Here is a 23176-nt window from a genome sequence, read left to right on the forward strand (position 1 = left end):
AGGTGTTGAAGTTGTAGTGGTTGCTGTTGTCCTTTCAGTAGATGTAGATGGTGTTGAAGTTGCAGTGGTTGTCGTTGGTTTTGTAGCTGTAGATGGTGTTGAGGCTGTAGTACTTACTGTTGTTGTTCCTGTAGTTGTAGGTCGTGTGGATGTTGTAGTTTCAGTGGTGGTGGATGGTGTTGAAGTTGTAGTGGTTGCTGTGGTTGTAGAATGTGTTTTGCTGGTTGCAGTGGTGGTTCTAGAACTTGTAGAGGGTGTTGTAGTGGTTGCTGTAGTTGTTCCAGTGGTTGTGGATGGCTTTGAAGTTGTAGTGGTTGCTGTTGTTCCTGTTGTTGTAGGTGATGAAGTTGGAGTTTGAGTAGTGGTGGTTGATATGCTAGTTGCAGAGGTTGTTCCAGTAGTTGTAGATTGTGTTGTGCTGGTTGCAGAAGTGGTTCCAGTTTTTGTAGTAGGTGTTGTAGTGGTTGTAGATGATGTTAATGTTGTAGGGGTTGTCATTGTTCCAGTAGTTGCAGTTTCAGTAGTGGTGGGTGGTGTTGAAGTTGTAGCGATTGCAGATGTAGTTTCAGTAGTTTTAGATGGAGTTGCAGTTTTAGTGGTTGCTGTTGTTGTTCTGGTAACTGTATATGATGTTAAAGCAGTAGTGGCAGAAGCAGTTGTACTGGTTTGTGCTGTTGTACTGAGTGTTGTTGCAGTTCCTGTGGTTAATGTTTCTGTTGGCACAAAAACATTTTTAATTTAAAGTCATTCATAAAACACAAATATATATACTATTTTTTTAATCTATTTACTCAGTATTTATATTTTTGAACTATAATATTTAAAGGTGCATCCTTTATGGGGTAAAGTTTCTATATAGTAGTTGTAAATAATCAAGGCAAGTGTTACAAGTGATAGAACTATAATATAAACATTAATGTACTTTTACTTCTATATCTCTGTATACCAAAATTAGTGCCCATTTAGGCCCTTTTTCGATTGTTAATTCCTATTTAAAGTACAGCATTGCATATTATATTGGTGCTGTATAAGTACTGTTTATTATAATAATTAATATTATTATTATTATTAACTAATACAATTATATCATATTGCAGATAGCATGTCTAGATCTTTTTAGTAAAAGATTTGTAATATTCAAATCATTTATTCGTTGACAGTTATGTGTTTTACCATTATTCAAATAATCCTTTTGCTGCATTTTTATCATACCTACACATACTAATTTTTTGTTTTGCATTTTCCAAAGCCATGTTTTTTTTCCAACTCACCTTGTGTAGTGGAACAAGGATAAGTTATGCTATCAATTGTCCCATTAATTCCACATCGGGCAGCAAGGCAACTTCCTTTACCAATATAAGTAGTGTAGATTATTTCATTGTATGCATAAATCCGTCCATTGTATATACAGTAACAGGCTTTTGAAAGAATGAGAATAAATATTAAAATCCTTTTCTCAGTATTTACTAATATCTTGTATGCAAAATGCAACATAATGAGGCTTATTTACTAAAGAATCTGTGATTCTTCATATAATAAACTTAATGCTAATTAACTTTAATTCACCAGTCATATAAAAAGAAAATTCCCGTTCACTTATTTCATATGATTGGGTATTTAAAGTGACCAGAAATAAGCTTTTAATATGGTTGGATAAGTAAAGAAAACATTTACACAATATGTTACGCAATGATTATCACCATCCAAAAAATTGTCCATATATGTTGTACTGATCATCAAAAAGAAACTATACCACACAAAAACAAAAGGGGTGCATTCAAATTATCCTAGATAAATACAAAAGTGTCTCCTATATGAAGTGATTTAGGAGATAAATAAAAACACATGTGTTGCTATCTAACAAGGAAATAATCTAATTCATAATTTTGGCTTTACCAAAATTTCAAACAAAATCCAGTGTGATATATACATTTTAGATTTGTCGGGATTGCATGCTGGATCTTTGCCAACTATCATCATGTCCCACATTCATTTGTTGTCTTATTTAGCAAAACAATCCTACAGTATTCACTCCCCAAGTGCCTCCCCAGACATTAGGGGTAGGAAACCGGCTCTTAACTACCTGGGCGTTTCACTGATGTCTAGACTTCTGTACCAAAAGCGGTACACTTTCGCGCTACGACCCCCATCGGTGGGCGCATTCACGGAAATAATCAGGAATCGCCGAGAAACGCATACGCGAACGCCCGGTGTTCTAATTCTTTCCGAACTTCTGTACTTCCATGCAAAAAGTGTTACATTTTTTGCATGGACATTTATTTTAGATTGTAGGCTATAATTCACCGAATTACTCAATAATTACTTATAATTCACCGAATTACCGCATAACTCACCGAAATATGTCCAAAATTTTATAAATTTAATAGTAACTTTTTTTTATAAAACATAAAAAACTTTAAAAGAAAATAGTGTATAATGTAATGTAACTGTACAGTAGCTTATATAATATATATATATATAATACAATTATATATATGTTATATAAAGATGTATTTGTATTGGACTCAATACAGCTTTTTTGTATTGAGTTCAATACAAAAAATTATTTGAATTTCCCGCCCCGCCTCCTGCACCAACGCATGCAGCGACATCACCGGGAAACCCCGGTGATCATCACTGCACTCGCTGGGAGAAGAAGGAAGAGAGAGGACGTGTCCGGAGGAGCTGCGGGGACCGGGTAAGTATTTTCTTACAGTTGTAATCTGATTGTCATACAATGTATGACAATTGGATTGCAATACAATGTTTGTTTATATTTTTAACCACCTGGGAAAAGTTCAGGTTTAACACTTTTTGCAAGTGTTTTTACCCCGAACTATGTCGGGTTTAACGCCCAGGTGGTTAAGAGAAATTTTAGGGGATATATGTTTGTACCCACATCCAACACCATCCATTGGTATATCTCATTTGCCAGATGGTATATCTCAGATGCCACACACATATTTTAAAAATACTTATACAGGCTACAGTCCATCATGCATATGCCTACATTTTTTTACATTTTTTTTACATGTTTACATTATTTTACAGTCTTTTTTAATCTCTTTCCTCTGATTTAACTTATCTCTTGTTTACTTACCAGATACGTTATAGGTACAAACGATGTTGGTATTTATACAATCACTGCAAAATAAACATACATTTGTAATTGTTAGGAAATGCATTGAAATGTATACAAAATGTGCAAATATGTCTAATGACTCACCAAGTCTCACAAATATTACAGGAAACTATTTTATCCCCAGGATTATAGTATTTTCCTGTGTTATCATAACAGCCACATTCAGCTACGCATTTCATTCCGACTTCCTCATAAAATGGTTTCTCAGGTGGACATGCCGGATAGCAGCCTAAGGAAAATATAGGAATATGTTAAAAGTTTCCTGGTTATCCATCCAGTCCCATCAGTAGATAATAATTCACATAAATAAATAAAAAGTAAATATTACGAGAAATAATTATTTTTACATGTAACTTTTATCTGCCCAGAAGCAATATAAAAATATTACACATTCATGGAGACCTTGCTAATGCATGTAATTTAGGACTTAATACTAAAATAGGGTACAAAAAATGTCATGTAAATATGTTTTTACATGACCCGGTTTTAGAGACTAATACAAGGTGACCCCCCAAAAAAGGAATTAATATCCTTCAAGTAAATATGTTCTAAAAAAGCCACAATAAAACTTCTTTGATTACAGGTATTACATTGTAAATTTGGTGGTGACATCATCACCTTGGTACACATAGCCCAGGGGTGGGCAAACTTTTTGACTCAATGAGTTCTAAACTTTGACAGAGGGGCCGGACTGGATTTTGGTTCTTAACAGGTAGCAAAACATGAATATATGAATATGAATAATAACATGAAAACATGAATATACATGAGTATAAAATAATTCTTGTGCACTCTTGTTTTAAGTTTTTTTTTTTTTTATTTAACGTTTATTATTAAGTTTAATAAATATTGGACATATTTACTGTGCTTAATGCTTCATTAGCATTTCTCAGCCTTCTAATTAGAAAACTGTATTGTCCTGTCATTTTCCGACATCATTTACCTTCATTATTCATTCAGAAATTGCACATAATTATTAGTAACACAAATGTTATTTCACAGATCGAGCTGCATTAAGTTAGAATTATGGCTCGATTCCCATGGTAATGGCTCCTACTTCTGCTTTAAAAACTCAAACAAATACTCCACTTTCCAAAATCATGAGAAACTTGAATAGTGACACTCATGCTTGGTTCTGATTTGTTCCGAATAGAACCCAATGCACTTGTACTGTGCAGCACAATGCAAGCCTATCCATGTATTGCATTGAAGTGAATGAGTATTGAAGTGAGCAGTAGTGCATTAGCTTGCATTGTGCTGCGCAGTATCACAAGTGCATTGAGTGCTATTCAGAACAAATTTGTGCATTTGGGTGCCATACAGAATGAATCTTCAAAGAACTTTACAGGTGCTCAAAATGCTGAATGCACCTTTTTTGGATGTATTAGGAAAGGCATTCAAAATTAATAGGCTTCCTCCACGTTCAGAGTACTGGAACATAAATATGATGATAGAAGACTGGAGCCATAGCCTGTAAAACTGTCCAGTCCTGGGCAAACCTGTGTGAAGGGGTAAAATAGCTAAGCTAATTTGAACCATATATTTGTATAAGGAATTGTATTTCTTCTCAGTCTAATTCTACTCAGTCTAATTGTAACCAGATGGCAAAAAATGTAAATTCTTTGAAATACAATGTGTGCCTTGTATGCCTTACAACATATTAAATAACACTATATATGGCTAAAACTTAGCTGTACGTGAATAACACAAGCCCCTCGTGTATAAAAGGACTGCCTTGTCAAATAAAGATCAAAGTATATTCCTAAGACCATACTGTGTGTGTGTGTTATTGGGATATCTCTCCAGACGTCTGTCTGTCTGGTGAAGGAGAAGTCAGGGTGCATTCGAGGAACTAGAAGTAGAAGCAGATCCTTTCACTGTGCTGTTTAGGATTTTGATTTTTAGAAATACCAAGCACAGCCTTGATGGTAGGAGACTGCATCATAACTCTATATTTTTCTATTTTTGCATACACTTCTATACCTGTATCAAATACAATGATCTTTTTTTTTCTTAACAAACACTACAAATTTTAACAAGCACAGATGGCACCGATCGAAAAACAAAGAAGGCCGTATAACAGATTGTATTGTAATTGCAAAAAGCAGTGTAAACCCACTTTCAATCCTTTAATTCCTCAATTCTCCACAAAAAGAACAGGTTTTCCTTCTCCTCTGTGGGCTATGCACTGAACACATGAGGTATGTGGGTGCCATAACCCCACCCACTCCCTGGACACAGCCCTCCCACTCTCCCATCGTAGGCTTAGATCTGTGATGGTAGAGTTGGTGGGATGTGTGCAGGGACACAGCCCACCCACTTCCACAAGCTGGGATACAATTGGAGGACATGTTCCACGGCTCTGGCCGGTGCACCCCCCCCAACGGGGTGCTTCTTCTGACCCTGCTCAGAGTGGCACCGGCCAGAGCAGTGGACCACCAAATGGGCAGGAGAAACAATCTGTTTGGGCCTCATACAGCCAGCGGGCCATAGTTTGCCCATGCCTGACATAGCCTGACATGTCTTCCCACTACAGGCTGCCTGAAGAAAGCTACTAGGAGTGAAAAATAATCACATTGCACAGAAGCGATTAGTCTTCATTATAGAAATCTCCAGCACTAAAGCTGAAGTGGAAGGAATACATAAAGGACATCAATCAAACACAACAGCAAGAAACAAACAGTGCAAACTTTTTATAGTATAGTAGGTAAAATACAAATGTAATACATAGTAAAGACTTAAAAGACATTCTTATTGAATTGGCTGCAACACTGTTATTAGTGATGGGTTTAGAGCTATAATTGTTTCCGCCCATTAGAATTTTCTCTACCTTTTTAATATAGTGATTAGTGATGGCCAAACACAGTGGAGATGGGTTTGCTTTGGAATGGCTATGATAGGAATGCATTCCTTACAGCAAACAGATCTTATAATAGAGAAAGAGTACTTGAAATGACAACCATGCATGGTATTATTTAGAATTCATATGAGCAGAACACAAAGTCACCAGCACTGTCACAACAAAAAGTCATAGTCTTCGCAGGGTCCTTCAAGAAAACAGGTTACATAAAGCACAGCATGTACAATGCTTATTTACTAAAGGAAATAATCCTTATCTCCTGTAACCCCACCCCTATGAACTTTATATTCCCTTCCATCCAGACATGAACAATCACCCAGATGTAGCAATTGATAAATGTGAACAAAAACGCACAACTATGCCTGTGCACAATAAAATAGCACACCTATTCTTGGAATGCAAAAATTGGATACCAAATTTAAAAAGCATTTATTCCAAAATCTTTCATCCTCTGGCTGCACGGATTCACCATTTGACTTCAAACATTATCAGCCCTCCTGGCTGTATCAACTGGCTGCTATAGACATTTATATATTTTCTGTTTCCTCGGGAAAAATACACCTTTTGGGAGAGCAGCCAAATACTTACCTGATGAGGTTCTTATTACCCTAATCTAAACTCCTATCCATGGTATTCAAAATTTAAGATCACATATATCAATATCACTATCCAATCGAATCCACTAAGAAAAGGGATTTTTTTCTGGTGGACTTGAACATATCTGATCGCATGCAGCTTGAATACTGCTTCTACTACTCCCTTACCTAGACCGCAGTTCAACTAAATAAATCATACAATCTCTGCAACCACATAACCCTAAGGAAGCCCCTAATTGGCGAAACGCGTTGGAAATTGGTACAGGTTCTCTTTTTGTTTTCAACAACATACTGTATGATGTTTAGAAACATTATGCCTAAGAAAAATATCCAAACCCTGTGACAGTAACAGGTAATTGGATATATGGTGAAAAAACTACTTTGTATCACCGTTGTATGTATTATCTACAAAATACACGCACAAAAACTCTGAGCCTAAAACCTCTTTCTTTCCTCTATATCTACACAATACATTCTAAAACAGATAACAAAGAGGTGGCTCTACAAAATTTACTCTAAGCAAAGATAAGATCCAACACCCACCAACAAAATCTTTCAAAACCAAAAAGGACCATGCAACTGGCTGCATATTATATAAAGTGCAGATGCCTTTGCCAGCCAACCAGCAGAGTGCATGCCACTACATGGACGGACACTAGGTCCTGCCTGGGCCCTATTTAGTTCCTAACTCATTTTCTTGTAGTCTCAGCCTCTGAGTATGTTGAAAATGCACTCTTTCTGAGATTTTTTTTCATACATTTGAATGCATTGTTACATTTTTTGTTACAAAACATTGTTACATTATTTTATTTTTTATATTATAGTGAAAATGTAAGTTTTTACCTTCCACTTTGAGTGTCTCTGATGAACAAACACCTGATGGATTCCGACAGGTTTTTAAACAACCAGGGCCACAAGCTTTATAATGCCACTCACATTCATTATTTTCATTGTAATATTCACAGAATACAGCTGTACAAATGAGAGAACAGATCTATGTATCAGTCACATATGGTTTTACAGTTAGCAAAAAAAAGTCAAACTGTATCATTTATTTGCTGTATTATCAAATGAAGGTCCAACCTATCTTTTTTCCTGCTCCATCACTAGCAACTTCTTCTTAGCAGTGTTTCTGGCAGCAGCTGAGCAACAACTACTAACAATAATGATATTGCCCAACTGATGTCTTTAATGTCTAAAAATGTAGGTATGGAAGTTCAGACACTCTTACGTCTGTTGGGACTTATTAATTGCTAAGAAACAGTGATTGTATGTTTCTTATAGAGATATCAATCAAGTTCCCCTTAGGGGTGATGCTTTTTTTGATCTTTGGGTAGGGATAACAGGGGGGGGGGGGGTGAAAAGAGCCTCCTTAAACACTAGATAAATTAAACTGTTTCTTTGTTAAAATGTTGAACCAGTTTCTTAATACTGTTGATACAAGAATTGTACAGCTGATACAATCTCAATATTTAGGTTTATTTGGTTCAGCTGTGTGATATAATATCTTTTCATGGCCACTACATTAAAACAATTCTGTGTTGGATATTTGGAACATGACCAGAGTGATGTAATTCTTAGTGATAGCATTGTTTCTCCTCAAATAGTGGTTTTATGTGACTTATAATTAATCTAAGTGTAGGTAGTTGGTGAAACTTACGACAACGTTCAGGGGTTCTCCATTCCACACAGACACAGTGAGAAAGGCATGCCTTAGCATATGAGGCTATTGCTGTGCAAAAGCAATCACAGTCTCCTCCTTCATCACAAGCACACGAATCTTTTACACAAGTTTCATAATAGTTACTGGGATCAACCTTTAAGCACAAAGACAAAAAAAAAAAATCACTGCATTTTAATTTAATTATTCTAAAAATGAAAAAGGAATAAAATTCAGGACACTTGCATCATAAATTCTTAATATATTGTCAGCTTCACAAAGGTTTAAAAACAATAAAAACATTTCCTGTTAGTGACCCATTATGGTCCTCTCTTAGGAAAGTCGCCTGACTCCTTGGGTTTCTTGAACTTTCTCCAGTTGACCGTCTTTCTCCCAAAATTTCATTCCCTTTCTTCCTTTAACTGATCTCTATCTGATTTTGAACACGTGCTCTGGTGAGGATCCAAATAGGGGTACTGTCTAAGATTCCTAGGCTATTCTTAGGAGCAGCCGCATTTCCACTGCCCATTTGGAGCTACCGGCTCAGTGGAACCCCAGATATATTTCTGACTCACTAGAACTTTGGATGTGTTTTATCCGTCCACCTCAAGTGTGTGCTGGAAGTACCAGACCAATGTTTGGACAGTGCTGCATATTGTCTGGTCCTGTACCAAGCTTGGGACAATTTGGCCACAGATATGACAAATTATCTATACCCTCGTTTTTTTTTCTTACATGGCTCACAGATCCTCTCTCATTCTTCTTTTACCTTCTAAACACTACAAAAAATTCTCCTCATCCATTTAGTGACAGAGGTGAAAGCGAGCATCCATACTTTGGTATAGCCCATTTGCCCCCTGTGGCATAGTGGTTTATAAGAATCAATAAGAATAAGTTTATGGAAGACATGACTTCAGCTTTGAAGGGCTCTTCTGGGCAATTCCAGATTACTTGGTTCCATTAGAATACTTATAAATTCTCCTAAAACTGTAGGGCTCACATTCTCATTTATTCTTAACTGCTGACAACTGCTCTTCCTTTCCCACAATTGATGATTGAATGCTAACCCAAATTCCCCTTCAAGCACTGTTATATAGCCCCCCACCCACACCTGCGGCAATTCCTACAGCACCTACAGCAATTAGCTGTAATTATTAAAATGCTGAAATGCTGGATCTGGTTTATCATACAGATACCACCCCCATCCCCATTAGGTTTCTCTTCCCTACGAGCAAACTTGTTTTCATGCCTAGGCAGAGAATTTCTGACACATGTACTCATATGTTGGATGTTGTGATGCTTTTTTAACAGGGAATTCCTGGGACTCATCATTTTTTTTTGTTTGGGTTGTTTATTTGATGTACACCAATAATGTCCAAATAAAGAATTAACAAAAAAAAAAGCATAGGATAATTTTACTGTGCAGATAACACACTTAAGGCATCCTATAATATTAACAAGAATTTTATTTGGTTTGGTAGTACTACGAAAATCTCAAAAAGTCTGCCTGCCCAAAATGTGGTACCCATACCTGTTGCTGTCACTACTGCTCTCCTTAAAAAATTGTAGCCTTGCTTATAATAGTGAGACAGTATACAGATAAGGGAAGTCTGAATGGAACCATAAAGCCGCATACACACGTGCAATACTAGTCGTTGGAAAGGATCTTTCACAATCCTTTCCAATGACTAGCGCTGCACAATGTGAAACACTACCTAATTAGATGCATTTCGATCTCTCCCACCAAGTTGCTGAAGCATGCTTTTTAAATTAAGAATTTCAATCTATTTATATGTTCTTGTTAAAACTGTTTTCCCGAAGGCTCCACATGCAATCCTAGAAATTTTGGTCCACTGGTGAAAATCTGTTTGGATTGATGTGGCAAAATCAGCTTTGCCAAAAAAAAATCTATCCATTCCTAATAAACTATATGTGCTATAAATATATGTGTTGTTCAATGAATAGGAGCATCCAATAAAAAATATTGTTAAAACTTTTAACAGACTCTACAGCCAGCCTGGTGGCTAGACCTTTTGCCACAGATAAGCAGTAATGCATGGTCAACTTCCTGCCCCCAGCCAGTGTCTGGTAAAGACACCTAAAGCTCCCAGAGATGCCCCCAGTTGAAGTGTTGTTATACAGAGGGTTTAAGACAACCTTAGTTAGTGTTTTTATGTCTGTCTGGAGTTTACATATTTAGGCACACTCCTCAATATACACATATAGATTTTTCAACAGATCTGAATGAAAATATTTAGGAAAATAAAAAAACATAAAACGATCTCTGTAAGAGAAATACCTGAGAATGACATGGTTTGAAGGTATCACTGAGGATGACACTGCACTGTCTTTGTGCCCATGGCTTTCTGAATGGGTTAACATCACAGGGTTCTACTACATCATTAACATCAGGACATGTTGGTAAAATCTTCCAGCTGTTACCAAACTCTAAAACATCTTCAACAGTACAATGGCCTCTTGTATTAAAATCATTGTTCGAATTACCATCATAATTTCCACAGAGGCCACAAAGGTTATGCTGAAAACAGGATGAAAGAAGTTAACAGGTTAACAAGATAAAACACACAGAAAAGCATTTTTATTAACAGTGCACTATGCTACAAATGCATTGGCAGAACAGTCTTAAAATGCCCTTATGGGCAGGTATAGACCTGGAGGAGCCAGGAATAGAAAGGCGGGGGGGGGGGGGGGGAACTAAAATATTCTAGACGTTCTCCAGCTACAATAGTTTGTGGGCTATATCTGACATTTTGCAGTTTGCATACTGTATACTAACAGTGTGCAGTAAAATTAGATTAAGGCATTTGTTATGATTATCTGCTTCTCCTTCTCCAGCAGATGGCCATATCCAGGAAGACTCATTATGCAAACAGATGGGAAGGTTTTGCCCTTCCTTGATTCTTTGCCAAATCCTCTGCTCCCTGCTATTTTCTCTGGCCCTAAGACCTGTTGATACTGACCTGACTTCAAATGAGCTTGTTCGTACCTTTGTTTCTTTTAAGTTTGTTAGTTATTTTTTTTTTGGATTGGTTTGTTATTTTTTGAATTGTCACTAATTTGTTCACATTATTTGTTCATCTTGGCAACATTCCTAAAATAAATTTGATTTGACTTTGGTGATCTTGCATTGGTTACTGCCATAAGTGATTATCTGCCCCCTACTGCTTGTGAAGTTGGTAATACATTTCAGTAAGCCTGCACAACCATGTAGGAGTGCAGGTAAGGCTGGAGTTCATCTCTATAGAAACATTCTATTAGATGTGAGCCTAATGGATAATAGTTTCTAATGCATATTTCAACTATCCTGGCCTCTAATTCACTTACGATAATATTGCCTTACTTCATATTGGATTAGCTGGTATATTTAGTGCTATGTATTCCCAAACAGGAGGTTAATAATCAATAATGAATACATGTCCGAACAGGGTGCAACGTATTATAGGAGAACTCAGGACTCAAGAACCTAACCCATAGTACTTTAATGGATCACTAAATCTCTGGTAGCCATATTAGTAAGATTGTGTTTGGTCTGTGAAAAACGTTTTTAGGTTAAAGGGTGAAAATGTGACTAAATAGGCTTGAATAACACTCCTAGGTTAGTAAAGGTGAGCAAAAACATTTTTCCTGAAAGGTAATGCCATTGCGGATTTGTGACATTAAAATACATAAGATAATCCTGAAAAGTTGAGGATGTACTTTTGGCATGATATTATATAACAATGTACAGGTAGGGTACCTGAGGAACTGCCACTGATTACTATTATTAGTAACTTTTACCTGTATGCATTTTCATAATAAAATGGAAACAGGTTTTCATATTTGCCTGGGCACAGGAGATGTATGCTCCATTAGGCCTGATTTATTAAAGCTCTTCAAGACTGGAGAATATACACTTTTATCAGTGAACCCAGGTGATCCAGCAAATCTAAAATAAATCTGGTCCAGGATTAAAAACATTTGCTAACAAATAGAAAATGACTTTTAAGAAATTGATAGCAGGTTTTCTGGATTGCCCAGGTTCACTGATAACAGTGTATCTTCTTTTGCCTTGAGAGCTTTAAAAAATCAGGCCCATTATGTTGGCACAATGCCATTGGCATTGCTAATTATCCCACTGCATAGGTATAGACTGATGTCATAGTCTAAATACTGCTATTTCTACTACCCCTCCTAATGTAGTTCTTCATCTGGTTCACACCTCTATCGATTTAGCTGAGCCTTAAAAATATAATAAGGCTTCTACACGGACCACATGCCATTTTCATTACTGCTGGCCAGAGAGTGGTTGGCCAAAAAATAGACTTGTTGCCGACTTCTGCTCAAAATAAAGCAGTGTTAATAAATACTTTTCTGGCAGGCGATCCTGCACATTTTGCCACCACAGTATCACATTCTGTTTATTCTGTCCATCTGTGTCGCTTGCAGAAAAAAAAGAATTCCAGAAACTGTTTATCTGCCCTGCCTTGCAGAATCTCTGGCTGCCATTTAGCCGCACAGCCTCCAATAAACCTGAGGTTGTGCACAGGTCGAAGAGGATTTTAGGACCAGATTGGTTTCAGACTCCAATCCTGCCCTGGCATTGGCTGCTAGCATTTATAGACTTTATGATTTTAGTCACCAGCGCCTGTTGTACCGTTAAGCTTGCTAACCTGCTGCTGGTGTGTTTAATAATTGGCTTTTTTGTTGCTGATTCTTGACCAACGTTTGTCTGTGACCCCGACTGCTTTTTCTTAACCCTTGAATACCTTGTTTGGCAGATGGCTTACTTGTAAATGACCTCTGGCTCTGTTTTCTGGACTTGTCTCTGCTAAACTCTCTAGTATAGCATTATCTGTGGGCTCCCAGGTCCTCTGCCAGTCCTTAACCAGACACCATCCTTTGTGTACAGTCCTGGGGGCTACTGTGTGCTAGGATGGCCAACTAACCTTCTGAGTCTAAATATCATTAACCACCTAGCCGTTAAGCCCGACCTTCGTACGGGCAAAAAAAAATGGCTAGGATGGTTAAGCCCGTATTTTTGTCACATCCTTACCTCCATGGTTCTGCTGTGCACATCCAGCGTTGTTTTCCTCTTCCAGCATCGTTTTCCTATTCCAGCGTCGTCCTTCGTCCATCGTTGTCCGTCGATCTCCCTCTCCAGCGTCGGGTGCCAGCGGGACCGGTAAGATGCCAGCGGGAACACAAGATACCGGCCGGCAGAACACAAGATACCGGCCGGCATCTTCTCGTTCCAGCGCCGGATGATCTCTGAAGCGAGAAGCCGTCCGGCAGAGAAAAAAAAAACGGACGGCTCCTCCCTGCATGCATAATGACGTCGGCGCGTGTGCGGGACATTCAAATAGAAACTCATTCATTCATTTTGTATTGGATTCAATACAAACTCCTGTATTCAATCCAATACAATTCATGAAAAACAGTGGATCACTTATGGTACAGAAATCTAGACCTCAGTGTAACGCTCAGGTGGTAATATTGTCATTACCTGTTTGTCAACAAATTGATACAAATGCCTATGCATTGCCTACAGAATATAATGATTGGAAATGTATTGCTAGTGCATTGCTCACCACAAAGTATGTGCTGGATGTGTTGATTGTATATTAACATAATTGTCTATGTAATACCACAGTTTAACATAACATTTGTGTGGGTATGTGACCAAGTCAGCTCCATTTATTTCAGAGACCAACCCCCTATAGTGTTTGTCTCTATTCAGTAATAGCCCTGGAAAATGGTGATATTTTGGCCACATCAAATATTATATGCCATAATGCTCTTTGTACGCTTGTAGAACAAAGATTTAAAACCTCCTTAATATGATTTGAAATATTATTGACAAGCAAATCTTACCTGAAAATCTTCTGTGACCCTGATTGAAATACCTGTCTTCTTATCCCAAACCAAGGTAAGTCCATTTTTTGCTTTGATGATCAAGTTAAGACTGTTGTTTTTAATCTCAAAAGGGGATTCTGTTCCATGTCCCTCAATAATGACCTCCACTTGGCCATCTATTAGAAGGAGAACATACTCCTGAAAATATGAGAACACGTTTAAATATAAGAGAAAATGCATTTTTATGTTTTCCCTAATATTTTATTGTTTTAATTTCAATGAATTGTTGGTGGTTATTAGTCCAGGAGTGACATTAACCACCATAAACTTCTGATCCTTATGTCACTCCTGGACTATTAACCACCAACAATACAAGTGTCCATATCCCCTGAGGAATCCAAATGGACAAAACGCATCAAGTAGAGACCAACCCCCATGATCTTCTAAAAAATAACAGTATGTGTTATTACTATGAATGAATTCGTTTTTGACCTTTAGTATTATTTGCTATGTTTCATTGATTAGAATGTAAATGTGTATTCTATAGAGATTAAAAGGGTTTCTTTTACCTGCTTTAACACTTTGCCAAAAAAGCCTTCTTTTTTTCTGTCCTGATATATTGCTAAACAATGAAGCTTAGCAAAAATTAGGACCACCTCTTACACACTGATATTGCCTTTTGGTACCCCCCTCTTTATCTACGTATACTTCTCATCTTTGCTGCTTGGTGGCCTGCTCCTTCCTGCTGTTCTTGCCTTCCTAATGACACCAATGCATTCTAGAGCCAATAGAAAGAGGAGAAGAGGCTTTTCAATCAATTCACTAAGCTATACCATGTGTAGTGTCATAATAGTCATTATTTTTATCCATATGTATGTTACTTCAATTTATCAATGTCGTTTATTACTGAACACATTGATAAAATATGTGTAACTTGTGACAATATGACTTTTTCCTCCCAGATCAGTTATACATTTTTTTTTATGTTATAATGTGTCTGCTACGATAAGTGGAAATAAACTTCCCTCCACTGACTTCCACAGTGGCCCTCACATCTTGACTTCCTCCGGATTTGGGATCTTTGGCTATCCTACACGTATTCCAAAGAAGATTACAAGTAGACAAGTAGATCGGTTTCAAAATGTCTTTTCTGCAGTGAAGAACTGACTGTTTTTCACTTTTTTCTAGCTAGGTTCCACAATTACTGCTTTTGTTGTTTAGAACCTAAGATAGGCCATTCCACTAACCTTCTTAAAATAAATATGTGATATAGTTTGACTGCTAAAATCACACAGTGAATCCTGGTGTTTTAATTAGAGAAACACTGCTGGGAGAAGCAGTGAGCCATAATACATATACAGAAAATAAAATATCTGGGGGTGTTCTGTTCTCAAATATGGACATATGCTTAGCTTTAAGAGTTGAAAAACAAATTTCTTTTGTTAGTTTTAAATATTTTTTATACTGCCTTTGTTCTGGTTGTGAAGAATATTTATTTATCTGTTTCCTTGTGACCACAAAGTTACAAAAAATGTAATTTTAAGTTGTCAATGTACCAGAAATACATAAAAAACCTTCCAGTGGGTATAATGGTTCTGTGGTCATCCGTCTAAGAAAGGATTCTCCTTACTTAGATCTCCTCTCAATTCAAAAAGAAGGTTCTGTAGAATTAAGGGGAGATCTTTAAATGTAGACACTTGTTCTAAAGATAATTGTCTAAAAGATGAAAGATTCTCCTGTTAAGGTCATTTCCTGTTACTTACTAATGTGGTTCCATTAAAGAAAGTAAACAAAAATCTCCCTATTAGGAAAAAGCAAAAATAAGGTTTACCGTTCTCTATTTAATTGAAAACTAAAAAGAAAAATAAGTGTTTACCAATACATATAGTTCAAAGAATCCATAAATAAAAGCATACCTTTAGAAAAATTTTAATGGTCTTGGAGCAGGTTAAACCAGTGTCGCTACACTGTGTGCTTTCAGAAATAACTCGAAATGTTCCATTCGCTACATTCTCTCTACAGAAATCCTGAAAAAAATCACATTGTATAAGCTTGGCATGTACTATGCTTTGCATGCATGGTGCACAACCTAATTTAAAATAGGTACCAAAATAAAAAAAAATAAAAAAATTGTAATAAACGTGTTCACTCAAGTTTGTTTTGTTAATGTAATATAAATTGGGAAATCCCGGTCTTTTGCTGCATTTGTAATATGGTGAACAGCCTGTTTAGTTTTAATTTCCAATAGTCGATTCCCCATCGACTCTTCTCTGCATGTATTTCTTGGATTGTCAATGCCTACCTAGGGAGGGTTTCAGCATGTAATTTGCATACATTTTGCCAAAATTAGTTTTAAAGTGATATTGGATATCTCTATGCACATTGTGACCCATGTCCTTCATGAAAGTTAGGTCACCATGTGTATGTATTCAATGGTTGTGTCCCACCACAGTATAGCACACATTGCTTGTTCCCCTCCTCTGGCAGCAGCATCCCATGCTTCCCTGTAGCTGTGCATTTTCCATCTGGGATATATCCTTCTCACCTTACGCAGCACACCCTTAGACTTTTTTGAAGCTGAGGGAGATTTGGACTTTATGCTGCAGCCAACAAGCATATTAGTTCCTATTCGAAATTCTGCACTGCCATTGGGTGCTATGGCTTTATGACCTTTCTGTGCACAGTTGCCAGTTATAGAACTAAGCTGAGCTGACCTGCTGCTAATTTGTTATTTGTTAGATTTGCTTTTGCTGACCCTCTGATTGAAATCTGCCTGGACCGACCTTGTGCCTGTGACCCCGACTCTACTTTAGCTTTATCCTTGGATACCTAGTCTGGTGGACTGATTAGCTGTGTATAAACTCTGACTCTGTATTCTGGACTGCTGAAATCCTTGGTACTGCATTACCTGTGGGCCCCTGGTCCTTTGTCAGTCTTTCCCCAGACACCAGCCTTTGCAGGCAGAAGTCCTGGGGGCAACTGTGTGCTGAGATGGTGCATCTAGCCTCCTGACGCTGAGCGAGGGCTAGCTACAGGTGAAGGTTAGATCAGGGGACTGGCGTTTGGTGAGCACTGGTGCTGGGAGAGGGCCATAATGTATGTAGGGAAGTGCAATGGATCGCTCTGTACTCAATAATAGGTACAAACAGGGAATGAAAATTATTCTTCTCCCCACCATGGACCATGCTCTCTCTGCTCAAAGAAGAGAGATTCGGTCATGTGACAAAGTCTCTTTCTCTCACATAGAACTGTTCTCCAGTAATTTTCTCCAAAGCCAAATTCAGATTTCTGAAGCAGGCCTAGCGAAGTACATATTTGTAAAGCACATCAGCCCTGTGACCATATCATACTCAACTTTCCAGAAAAGCTGATGCTACGAAACATGTCACAAAATTAGATGGGACAAATCACGCACAAGGGTGTGACAAATAACATATTCTATGCTCTGTATAATGTATTTTGGTAATGCACTAAATAAATTACCGTATTTTTCGGACCATAAGACGCACACTCCCCAGAAGTGGGGGGAAAAAGTCCCTGCGTCTTATGGTCCAAATGTATCAAAATGTATCCTTCCCAGCTGTTGTCCCGTCCCCCCTGTATAGCCCCCCCTCTGCCTTTTCTCCTGTCTCCTGTTCAGCGCCGGCCGGAGTGACTGTGTCTCCTGTATCTTGCTCCCGGCGTCCTCCCACTTATGGTCCAAATGTAGCCTTCCTTCTTACCTCTCATCTGCTCCTCTGTGCCCGTGTGCGGCCTCACAGCTTGCCCGGGCTGTCTCTCCACAATTTCCTCCTCTGCTACGTCTCCTGCTGCTGTCCCGTGCACCCTGTATAGCCCCCCCCATGTGTTTATGACTGTGCTGTTGGTTTTTAATGCACATAAAATATTTTAGGACGCTATTTGTTTCAGAATCTTTTTTTTCTTCATTTCCCTTCTCTAAAAACTGGTGCGTCTTATGGTCCAGTGCGTCTTATGGTCCGAAAAATACGGTATGTTTTTATTTGCCACAATTAAGGCGTAATTTTTAGGTGCATTTATAAAAGAGACCTAAGGCAACCTAAAAAGCCTATTTGATTATTTCTAATAAACTTGACAGAGTTAAAAAATAATAAACCTGTGTCACAATTAAAAGGTAAAAAAAAAAAACAATGTCAGACCTAGGCAAATGAAGATGAGGGATGTGTTTATTATAATTATCAAACAAGTATAACATTTTCAAAACTGTAATGCTAACCGGTTTGCAAGTACCTGGACAAACTTTTTTTTTAATTTTATTTTGACACTGTACCTGAGCAAGGGTGTATTCGCATTGTCCACTGAATCGATAATGTCTTTTATCAAATGTCACATAATTTCCTTCTCCATACACTATACACTCTCCAATGGGGCCATCATGGTCACAGTCCCATTTACGGTTGTTGCAGGTACTGTTTAATAAAAAAAAAGAGGATTTCATGTTTTGTTGTGGTTTGTTGGTAATCAGAAGCTGTGCTGGTTGTCAAAGGAACAGGACATACGGGGAAATTTTACAATAGGGTAACCTGTCCATGTGTCCAGCTGTCTTAAAGGGAAATCTAAACCTACTTCCTGTTCTACAGAAAATAAAGGGAAATCTCTCCATTAGGTCTTATTCTTTCTCTATCGTGTCCAAAACTAAAAAAACAAAATGCTTTAAACTTTTCAGAACCTCTAATATGAACACTTAAAATCTCACCCAGTCATTCCTCTAAACTTTAAAACTAACACCTTGAAACTTTACTCCTAAAGCAAACTTTTACAGAGGAAAACAAGTAGGTCTGTTTAGCTTTGACACCTATGCAAGCTTCCTGGCTGTCTCTGGTAAAAAAAAGCTTTTAGTCATCTGGAGTGAAACTGTTGCAGAGTGTTAATTCACTTTATTTGGTCATCAGCTTAAACACACACCCTAAGGTTTTACATATCAATTCATACAAATCATCAGGTCCATAGCAGGTGTTAAAAAAAGTAGGAAAAAAACAACATCAGATGAACAACTTCACATACTATACTGTACAGTGGCACCATTTATTTCCCAAAGAATAAACCAACAAGCAAAAGCAATGTGTGAAAAATTAGGTACACCCTTTACAGTGAAAATAGGAAGGTAAGTAGCAGCCAGTTGCTGCTTAGCAACTGCTCTTAAATAATTGATTGTTAGCAAACATGACCATCATACAATGATCAGAGAGATTACCCCCACCCCCCCACCCCCCAAAAAAAACCCCCAAGATCTACATCTTTCACTCTGACAGTACAATTAGGAAAAACTGAGACAATTATGGCTTTTGAAAGGGTTGTTAAAATAAAGCTTCTCTTCCCTCTAAAAAGATCAATGCATCAAACAGCTTTGATTTACATTTGAACATACCAACAGACTTCTGGAACTATGGGTCTGATTTATTAAAGCTCTCCAAGGGTGTAAAAGATATGCTTTCATCAGTGAACATAGGCGATCCAGCAAACCTGTGATGATTGTGTCCAGGACTGAAAATGCTTGCTAACAAATAGCAAATTCATTTTAGGAAATTTGCTAGATCTCTCAGGTTCTCTGATGTGATGTAAGGTAGCTTTTCAAGCCTTGGAGAGCTTAAATAAATCAGGGCCAATGTCCTATGGACAGACAAGTCCAAAATGGAGATGTTTGGTCATAATGCACAAAACGTTTGGCAAAAACCAAACACAGCATATTGGCAAAGACATCTTGCCAACTGACAAAATGGTGCTGGGGAGTGAGTTGAGCTTGCTTGGCAGCCAAAGGACCTGGGCACCTTGCATGAACTTTACTGTATACCAATGTATTTTTTTTTGTATTCAAATGTGACTCTTCACCAGCAAATTTCCAACAGAATGGCTGAAAGGAAAAGAATAATGGTGTTGCAATGGCTCAGTGAAAGTCACAAACCTCGACCCTGTCAAACTGCTGTGGCTGCGCATAAATTAATGCCCACCAACCTGGCAAGTGGGCCTCAAGTTATTGCTGCCAAAGATGGTTCTATAAACTACTCAGTCATAGAGTCTACTTTTTACACGTGTCACAAATCTGTTTTTCACACATGGCTTTAAATAATGACCTGGTGGATTTTGTTGTGTTTTCTTTAGACCAGAAGTTATATTTTAATAATTTTAAAACCTTTTTTAAGGACTGCCTGATTTTCTTTTTTATTGTTATTATGTCCTGATAAAAAATCTTAGAATTGATTAATGGTGTACTTTCTTTATCTTTGGTTTGAAAAAAGTGTTATATATAAAAATAAACTACTTTGCAGTAATGTATTTGCTTAATTTTACTTACCAGGTGTTACATCCAATCTTTGCTGTGCTCATGTGATCATATATAACATTATTGAACATACAAGAGCACCTGTGATTGGGGACACATCCTCCTTTGCCATCAGCCAACAGATTGATGGGACAAATACAGCCTGACACACATTCAGTGCTATACTGTTAAATACAATAAATATACATTAATTATTAGTTTATTAGCCAAGAACAGTTAAAAAATAACTGAAAAACGTTACTATAAATAATAAATCTATGCTAAAAATCCTAAATTACAAATCAATTAAATGACATATTTGCAGACACATTTCCTCTCACAATGTGAATAGTGTGCCTATTACTCCAATATTTTTATACCATCCCAGCAGTAGTCAAAGTAAAATCCTTCAACCAGATTCTAACTCCACTGGAAATGCGTTGTTCTTGTAATTATAAAAATTTTAGAAAATTTGTATTTTTAGAATTTGAGATCTTGCTTCCAATTAGAAAATAAGAATAAACAAAGAGACAGATAAAGAGATTAAACTATAACCAGAGAAGACCAGACAACTACTTTTGACCCAAAAGCATATAGGGCCAAGTAGCAGCATAATGACCTAAAGGCCTAAAAGTTCACCTTTTTAATAAATTAGATTTCTCCTCCAATCCTCTGATACTATACCTCAAGCCAGGCCTCAGCATGGTTTCCTTGTACACATGTGTTTACTTTAATTAACCTTCTGGCATTAGTGCTCTAGGTGCCTGCTGCAACTAAATGCACCAAAAGTGAAGGCATTAACATAAACTAGCCTATTATCAGAACAAGCACCTATCAGGTACAATTCCCATGAACTAAGGACAGTTGTTGAGGCAGCTAAGAATATCTTTAGATTGAACTAATATATACATTACATTATATATGTTAGACTGGTGGCTCTAGATCAGGGGTGTCAAACCTGGGGACCAAATCTGGCCCGCAACCTCCTTTTATGTGGCCCCCAAAGGAATCCTAAATATGAATTGCAGCTGGCTCTCCACTGCATTGAAATAGCGCCACTACTACAATTCCCGACATGACTCACGTCTATAGACCAGCAGGCTCTCTGCCTATGAATGGCCCCGCATTGGACTGTTCTATAAGTGCAAGTAATGCCGGGAATTGTAGTAGCAGCACTATTCCAATGAAGGGGGAGTTCAAGCGGAAGGCCACTCATAAGATTTAGATTTAGCATTGGCTGCATCTTGCTTTTCCAGCACCCTGTCATCTACACGTGGGAGGTGCCAGAAGCCTTTCAGAGTTACAGGGGCTTTATGCCCGATCCATGGCCTTGTAATATATAGCAGTGTCTCAGGCTGACGTAGCCTGCTGTTATCCAAGTGTATGATGCTGTGGGGGCTGCACAATTTTCATGTTACATCCGTGACACAATGCCCCAGCTCTGTACCCAAGCTGCTCAACTGCTCCCTATGTTCGGCAGCACATATCAGTGTGAGCAACTATTCTCCAAGATGAGGACGAACACCCTGGCCCTGATTTAATAAAGTTCTCCAAGGCTGGAGGGAATACACTTTCATCAGTGAAGCTGGGTGATCAGCAAATCTGGAATGGATCTGGTCCAGGATTGAATACATTTGCTAACAAATAGCTTGACTTTTAGGAAATCCATTACAGGTTTGCTGGATTACCCAGCTTCACTGATGAATGTGTATTCTCGCCGACTTTGGAGAACTTTAATAAGTCAGGGCCCTTCACTCAATCCTGAGAACTTCCTCAGCTCAGAGCCTCACCCCAAACATTGATGAACTAGCATCAAGAAGAGATGCCAGGTATCTGGCTTGGACCATGAATAAATGTTTTCTTCATGTACTTTTTGTTGCTACTACAAGGCATGGACTTGAATTTATTATTATTATTATTATTATTATTATTATTATTATTAATGGTTGGATTTTCAAAAAATTGATATTATTATTGTTAGCCTGTGCAAAAAAGTTTACTATTGAAATTTAACCCACAAATAGAGAAAGAGGCATAAATTTTTTTCTTAAAAAAAAAAATCCTATGCCTCTTTCGCAATTATAGGCTTGTTCCAGATTGAATGCTAAGAAAAAAACCTTTGTTTCCATATAAAAAGATTTTATATCTAATGAGAAGGAAAAACTTCCTCAATTGTTTCAATAAATTTCAAGTATGGCCCGCGACTTTGTCTAAGATTTTAATTTTGGCCCATTGTGTATTTGAGTTTGACACCCCTGCTCTAGATGAAGATACTTCTGCGATCAGATCTTAATCAAAAGTGGCAGCTGCTTGGCAATATGTGTGATCCCAACACCTGGTCAGTAGAAATCATCTAATATTGGTCTTGATTTTTGTTCATAGATGTTATGGAACTGAATGCAGAGAGCTAAAAATAAAGTAAATTCTGGAATGTGCAATGCAATGTGATAATTTGATAAATGAATAATAAAAATTTCTGGTCATTCTGGTTCATCTTACTTTCACAGAGCAGCAGTTACAGTATATAATCTGTTAAATTACCTTAATTTATATTTCATACCTAACAACCTATTGGTTTTATCATGGTTGGGGAAGAGCAAAATTAAAAAATGTATTTTTGTGAAAAATGCTGCTTTTTCATAAATTTAATTTGCTGAATTTACAAGTTAACTGCAAAGGCCCCCAACACCATATTGACATTTTTTATTAGGAAAACTACATATTATTTCACTTGATTCCCTGACAGCCATTTTGACAAAATTACCCTTGTTCAGAGGGTTTTTCAATT

General features: G+C 37.5%; 1 protein-coding gene across 1 annotated transcript in view; it reads right to left on the reverse strand.

The window, feature by feature from the left end:
• LOC140337724 (mucin-5B-like) overlaps window positions 1-23176 on the reverse strand; it is a 64547-nt gene that overhangs the window by 3899 nt on the left and 37472 nt on the right. Inside the window, exons 17-26 of the mRNA XM_072421524.1 lie at window positions 18400-18538; window positions 16028-16138; window positions 14130-14309; window positions 10558-10797; window positions 8259-8415; window positions 7442-7570; window positions 3227-3371; window positions 3101-3144; window positions 1272-1418; window positions 2-713 (exon numbers count right to left, since the gene is read on the reverse strand). Of these exons, the coding sequence (XP_072277625.1) occupies window positions 2-713; window positions 1272-1418; window positions 3101-3144; window positions 3227-3371; window positions 7442-7570; window positions 8259-8415; window positions 10558-10797; window positions 14130-14309; window positions 16028-16138; window positions 18400-18538 (2004 nt within the window). The remainder of the gene's footprint in view (window position 1; window positions 714-1271; window positions 1419-3100; window positions 3145-3226; window positions 3372-7441; window positions 7571-8258; window positions 8416-10557; window positions 10798-14129; window positions 14310-16027; window positions 16139-18399; window positions 18539-23176) is intronic.

The sequence above is a fragment of the Pyxicephalus adspersus genome, chromosome 9 (genome assembly GCF_032062135.1).
Source record: "Pyxicephalus adspersus chromosome 9, UCB_Pads_2.0, whole genome shotgun sequence".
In the NCBI taxonomy this organism is placed as follows: Eukaryota; Metazoa; Chordata; class Amphibia; order Anura; family Pyxicephalidae; genus Pyxicephalus; species Pyxicephalus adspersus.